A 7281-nucleotide genomic window follows, 5' to 3' on the forward strand; every position below is an offset into this window, starting at 1 on the left:
ACCTATTAACAGTATTTTGTGGTTTTTTGTGTCATTCATTAGTGTTAATCTAAATAAAAAACTAAAGTTATTCACATTTGCAGAAATAAAAAAAGAAATAGTATCTTTCGTTGAAACGGAGAAAAGAGTCGTAAATGTTCAAAACACGATGTACTTTAAACAGACTGAAACACAGATATGAAACCTAGACACGGTAAATAAACTGCGGTAAGAGGCTTAGTTTGAATAACTATTCATGCTCGTCCCTTGTTCTTTACATCGTTAACGAGGTTTCAGTTTAGAAACTTTCAAAGTTCCACCGTTATTTTATATTTTCTTATAAACAGTAGTATTACGTTATTTACTAAGTGTCCTGTATGAGTGTATTCAAGTTTAGAGCATTGCTTAGGGGAATTTAATAGTTGAAGAAGTACATTATACGTTTGTTAAAAGAAGTTCATGTGACATGAAGTTGAATATACCGATTACTGTATAAAATAACAGAATTTGTAAACTAAGGTTACAAAGAAACAATGCAAACTCCCTAATTTGCATCTAGGGAATCTATTCTTTATTTAAAATTTGTAATGATGATGGAAGGTTTGATAGGCTACCAGGATCCACGATTCGCACATTTGCTATCGTTATGCGTTACGTGTTATACATGTGAAGGCGTTCACGAGGAACGGTCTCCTCGTCGATAGGGTGGTCAGCCTCCAGGTCATAACAGTACGGCAGGGTGGTTAGCACAAGTTCGGCGCCGGCTGGCTGGGCTGTTCTGTAAGAGTCCAGGTGACGGGAGATATTCTGGTACTCGCCGACTGCCATCGTTGATGCTGGCGATCAGCACCTCGCAGCTCTGTACACACTCATGTGGTTTTGTTCTGGAGTTCATGCCGCCAACTGAGAGTGCGGAGCTAATCTTCACCCCCACACGTCCTGCGATGTGGCGGGTGTGGCTGTCGCCAGTAACAGCGATTGAAGTGGAGAACATGAATTTGAACGGGTTGGTTTAGATCTGATTTCTGCTGTTTGAGATTGTTACATGACTGCTTGAATTTTTCGTCGATAGTACCAAATATGTATTTACTGCTGTTACTGGTTGTCTATTTTTCAAGCTTTTGACCTCTGTCCACGACTGTCTCTGGCTTGAGCCTCCTCATTCACAACCTCCTAGCTGTCTCATTACGTTCAAACGGTCTACTGGATCGTGGATTGTCTCTGAAATTCGGATATTCCGTTTTTAGACACTCAAATTTCGTCTTCAATTTAGGGATCTCTGCAACAACGTTGTTAGGGATTAATGAAGGGGTTGTTGATGATGGAGTGACTGTCAGTAAGGAAAGCAACTAGGGTGTGGAGCAGGCAGAAGGTGAGGAGGGTGCAGGCGATGACGCAGGTACAGGCGATGACGCAGGTACAGGCGATAAGGAGGGTGCAGGCGATGAGGCGGGTGCAGACGATAACGCGAGTGCAGGCGACGAGACGGGTGCAGGCGATGAGACTGGTACAGGCAGCGAGGCGGGTGCAGGCGATGAGGCGGGTGCAGACGATGAGGCTGGTACAGGCGGCGAGGCGGGTGCAGGCGATGAGGCGGGTGCAGGCGATGAGGCGGGCACAGGCGGCGAGGCGAGTGCACGCGACGAGGCGGGTGCAGCCGATGAGGCGGGTGCAGGCGATGAGGCTGGTACAGGCGGAGCGGCGGGTGCAGGCGACGAGGCGAGTGCAGGCGATGACGCGGGTACAGGCGGCGAGGCGGGTCCAGGCGGCGAGGTGGGTGCAGGCGATGAGGCGGGTGCAGGCGATGAGGCGGGTGCAGGCGGCGAGGCGGGTGCAGGCGGTGCACGAGGGTGGATCGAGGGACGTGGCGGCAAGAGCGAGCGAATGTATTTCCGGTTACATACTATCACCGTCGTCATATTTGAATCCGTTTTGATGGATTCACCATAGAGTTTTCCTAGGCAGCGCCATGAAATCTCTCCAGATTTCAGTATTCTCTCTTAATAATTAAATAAATAGTAATAATAAATAGCAATTAGTAAACTCGTAATAGATAAATTAATTAAAATACCAATATAACGGGAACAACAATAATGCGGTAACAGCAATAAAAAAAACTGTAATGACATTAAAAACTAGTCAACAAATAAAAAAATTAAAAGATGAGAATGAACGTAACGACAATGTTGTACAATAGTGTTCACGTATATTAAAAAAGTAATTACTCCCAAACGGTATTTAACTTGCGACCTTGTAGACATCATACTACTACCTTACCGAATCAGTTCTGGAGCCTTATCAGTGGACTGAGCTTTGGTGACTGGTAAGGCGCTTTGCTCCGTAATTACGTCAAAAGTGTATGGTACACCAGTGTAACCTTGTAGGTTTATGGATAGGTTCGTCAAAATACTCACAGAAAATAAGTCAGTTTACTTGATATCGTGTGCGCTTTAGTAACAACGGGCTTCTTTCGGTAAGTACATAATAATTAATAATGATGTTACAACTATTAAAAATTAATGTTAAGGAGCGGTTTAAGACAAGAGGGGGTTTAATTTTCGTCAGGATATTGTATGGTCATGATGACCAAATTCCCAGGGGGGGTTAAGGAGTTACCGGGGGATAAGTCTCCACCCAGGGGGTTATCTGGTTCATACCAGGATCTTCCCAGGGGGGGGGGGGTTGGTTTAAGGGAGATTTGGTGACTGGTAAACTTCGGGACATGAGGTCATGGCAGGAAATTCCCCTGGGGGGGGGTTTTTTAATGTTACCAGGGGGGTTCAACTCATCAGGGGGTTGAAATTATTGTTACAGGAGGTGTATCAGGTCATACCAGGAAATCCACGCGGGGGGGGGGTTAATATTACCGGGGGTTTCATGAACCACATTGGGGCACTTTTTTAGAGGGTATTGTGTCTGGTGAACATATTAAATATTCCTCTGTCCCCCTATCTACTATTGACGTTTACCTAACGCTCAGCCAACTCCGCCGGAAGTCACTGAACCTTTTCTGTACGATCACGTGATTTCCTAAATAACCCGTTTTTAAAATTTGTTTTGAGTTTTACGACCAACCCAAGTTTAGCCACGCTATCAAGCCTGAAAATTGTAAATTTTTTTAGGTCGAAGAATGTCCAATATTCTTCACTTAATCGCTGTTTTGCGGTCAAATACTTAGGGAAATTTAGTTTAAAAATTCACGGGATCCTTTTTTGAAGGTCATCCTTATTTACTCTAAATAAAAAGTTAGTCTTATTTTGAACCTCCGACCAAAGGTTTCGCCGCTATCGAACCCCAAAACAACCTCAAAAGTTTCGCGTAAAAGTTACAAAAAATTGTTACATAATCAAGTTTTTTTCGGCCAAACCAATGCGCAGATAGGGCAAAAAGATTACTGGACCTTTTCTGCTAGATCGCGCAATTTGCTAATTTGTATGGGGTCAATCAGATTTCGAGCTACGACCAAACGGTTCGGCCGCTATCGGGCTTGAAACATATATTTTTATCGAAAAAAATTCTGGGAATTTCAAATGTTCGACGCGTTTTGTCGCTTAACATTGGAAGTTAGAGCAAAAAGTCATCTATGACCTTTTTTATCTTTGTAGTTTAATTCACTTCATTCTGCCCATGAAATTTTCCGGCAGATCCGGACGTCGCTCCAAACGCGTTTCGCCCGCTATGGGGCTTACAAAAAAAATGCCTGCAGGGGTGACAGATATGCGCGATTTTTTGGACAATTTTTTTGAGGGGGTTTGAAATCAATGAAAATAATTCTTCACTTTTGGGTTTTTTCCTGGTAGGTTACACGTGGAAAGTCTATCTGTTACCAAATTTCAACGTCTCTAAATCATCTGCGGAAGTAGGTTAGAATTAGTATACGTTGAGTGATGTGTGCGTGAGTCAGTCAGTCAGTTACACATGCGGTTGTTTAAGTATATAAGGGGGGGGCTTTCAGCACTTCGGCTCGCTGGGGGCTACGCCCCAGGCCCCCTGTGACATGTACGCTTGCAAATTCGGGGCATAAGAGAGATTTTGGTGGTTTTTTTAAAATTCCGACGATAGAGGCATTACGGGACAATTTTCCCTAGGGGGGGGGTTTTAATTGTTACCAGGCGGTTTATTTACTCAGGAGGTTATCTGGTCATTTCCAGGAAAATTCCGCGGGGGGTGGTTAAAAGGAATTGATTCGGTGTTTGGTAAATCGTGATGTACGGCTTGCAATTTGGGGATAAGAGAGATTTGGGTGGTTGTTTTAAAATTCGCACATGAGATCATGCCAGGAAATTTCCCTGGGGGGGGGGGGTAAAACGTTACCGGGGGATAAGACACCAGGGGTTATCTGGTCTTACCAGGAACTTCCCAGAGGGGGTTTTTAAGAGATTTGGTGATTGGTAAATTTCAGACATGAGGTCAAGCCAGTATACTTCCTGGGCGAGGGTTAATGTTACCAGGGGGGTGTTAATACTTCAGGGGGTTTAAAGTTACCTCAGGAGATTTTATACTGGTCCCATACTAGGACAATCACGGGTGGGTTAATGTTAGCGGGTGGTTTAAATTGACACAACTAGGCCCCCTTTTGGGCGTGGTTGGTGCAAATTCGGGGGATTATAGCGGTGAATTCGGAATAGTGAAAGACCTATTTTTATTTAAATTTTCAGTTTTTTATCAAAGTTTTGAATCAAAGGCCATGTGTGTGGCCTTAAACCGTTAGGGATACGACAAATAAGTGATCTAACCTATTCTTATGGAAATTTAATTTTTGTCTTGTCGTTTATGCCATCAGAATTTAAGCTACGACTATGGTTTTAGTCGGTACAAACAAGCTTGGCATATAATAAGTCTGCACTGGTTAGCTATGGGTGTAAATAGATTTAGTGTAAATAAATTAAATAACTACCTTTATCAGATTTAGTTCAAGTTAAACAGGGGGTTATAATTTAATCAGGATGTTAAATTCAACCAGAGAAATTCACGGAGGGGGGAATTAATGTTCATCGGGGGATATAAGATCGGCGTGGTGTACTTTTCTGGGAAAATGTGGGGTCTGGGCCACGAGGAGGATATGTAGTACAGTAATTTTTATCACAAGATAAAACGTTGATCAGGGGGATTTAACATTACTTCGGAAAATTATAATTCCATTACCAGAGTGTTGATAACGGAATCATCTATTTTTCATTACAAAAAATAAAATAAAAAATTTTCAATTATAAAAGCTCTCTGTCCTATATACTATTGAAGCTTCACTTATAATGCTAGCCAACTCACGATGTGGAGAGGGGGTAGTAGTCACTCGTGGTCACGGTGGTTTATACAAGTCCAATATTGGAACCAGCATGAATAGCACTAAATATAGTTAAAAAATTTAAAACACCTAAAATTGTCGACAAAGAATTAGCACATTTATAGCATTTATCAGGCTATTACGGAAAGATAAACGTTAGAAAGCTACCTAGAACCTTTTTTTTTTTATTAGATCCTTATTCAATAGCTCAGTTACCAAAATTTTACATTTAAGCTAGGGCCAACCGGTTGTCGTCAAATTTATCGGAGCCCGGAGGTAAGTGTTTTACAGTGAAGTATTCAACATAAACAGTTTGTTTTACCGGCTAAATCTTGAAGATACGGAGCAAAAATTGTTACTGGACCTTTTTTTGTAGATCGCATTAATTTGGTACAAAAATTAAAATTTGTATTCTGCGCTACCAATAAGGAGTTTGGCCGCAATAAACGCCCAGAAAAAAAACTACTTCACGTTAAAACTTAGAAAATCAAATCCATTAAAACGCGTTTATGGGGCCAAACCATTGAGGTGTAGGGTTTAGGGCCCCAGGTACCTGACCTTTTTTGTTAGATCCAGAAGCCATTTAATAACTTCCCCAATAGAAAGTTTTGTTTGAGCTACGCACCAACCGTTTTAGCCGCTATTCGAGCCCGAAGAAGGTAAAATTTTTGGGGCGAAAATTTTCCAAAATATTTTCTATTAAATAGCGTTTTTTTGCGGACAACCAATGGAGATAGAGTAAAATAAACAATGTCACTTGACCTTTTTTGTAGATCACATTAATTTCTTAACATTAAACCTTTGATTTATTTTGACCTACCGGGACCCAATGGTTTTGCCGCTTATCGACCTCTCAAAAACAAACTTTTCCACGTAAATATTACAAAAAAATTGAACATAATCACGTTTTTCGGCCAAACCAATGGAGAGGGGGGGGGGGAAATTGTCTTTATTTTTTTTAGGGGGCAAAAAGTTAATGAGAACCTTATCTGTAGATCGCGCGAATTTGCTAATTTGATTGGTCAATCAGATTTGAGCTCACGACCCAACGGTTTTTCGGCCGCTCTATCAAGCCCGGATGTTAAATTTTTAGACGGTGAAAATGTCCAAATATTTTCATTAATCGAGTTTTGCGAGGCTCAACACTAATGGAAATAGAGTAAAAGGTCACTTTAAAACCCTTTTTTGTAGATCACATTTATTTCCTTAACTGTAATCTTTGGTTTTATTTTGGACCTCCGGGACCAATGGTTTCGACTTGCTAATCGACCCCGTAAACAAAATTTTCACGTAAAAGTTACAAAAAAAAATTAACATATTCACGTTTTTTTCGGCCAAACCAATGGAGATAGGGAAAAAAGTCATCTGAAACCATTTTCTGTAGTTCACGTTAATTTGCTTAATTTGATGGGGGTCAATCAGATTTGAGCTACGACCTACCGTTCGGCCGCTATCAGGGATAGAAACTTTATTTTAAGCGGAAATAAAATCTCTGGAATGTCAAAATTCCCGCGTTTGTGGTTTAACCACACGGAGATAGGACAAAACAAGTCACTAGTCCTTTTTTGTAGTTCACTTGCATTTCCTGTACTAAACGATTTTTTCGGTCAGATCGAAGCTAAAGCTCCAACGGTTCGCCCAGCTATCGGATTGCTTACAAAAAAGGCCTGCAGGGGTAAAGGATTAATGCAGCCGGATTTTTGGGAATTTTTTTGAGGGGTTAGAAGTTAAAAAAGTCCGGTTTTCAGGACATTTTTCCTGTTGGTTTACCATGGCAAAAGGTACTCTGTCGTGCCAAATTTCAAGTTTCTGTAGCACTTCTAGAAGTAGGTTAGAATTTGGTATACATAATATACAGTCAGTCAGTCAGTTTCAACATGCGGGCTGTATATAGTTAATTGACACAACACCCGGGGGTTTATGACACACTTTGGGCCCTTTTTTTGAGAGGGTATTGTGTCTGTGAACATAATAATATTATTCCTCTTGTTCCCTATTCTACTATTGACGCTTTAGTA

The 7281-nt window shown here is 41.4% G+C and overlaps 1 protein-coding gene across 1 annotated transcript; it reads left to right on the forward strand.

Annotated features, from left to right (window-relative positions):
• The first annotated feature begins 812 nt into the window (after positions 1 to 812).
• LOC124363360 (paraneoplastic antigen Ma6E-like) lies at positions 813 to 1929 on the forward strand. Its single transcript, XM_046818610.1, has 2 exons — positions 813 to 947; positions 1345 to 1929. Exons 1-2 carry the CDS (start codon positions 813 to 815, stop codon positions 1927 to 1929), a joined length of 720 nt encoding a protein of 239 aa, XP_046674566.1.
• Positions 1930 to 7281: the final 5352 nt, after the last annotated feature.

This window comes from Homalodisca vitripennis, chromosome 5 (assembly GCF_021130785.1).
Source record: "Homalodisca vitripennis isolate AUS2020 chromosome 5, UT_GWSS_2.1, whole genome shotgun sequence".
Lineage (NCBI taxonomy): Eukaryota > Metazoa > Arthropoda > Insecta > Hemiptera > Cicadellidae > Homalodisca > Homalodisca vitripennis.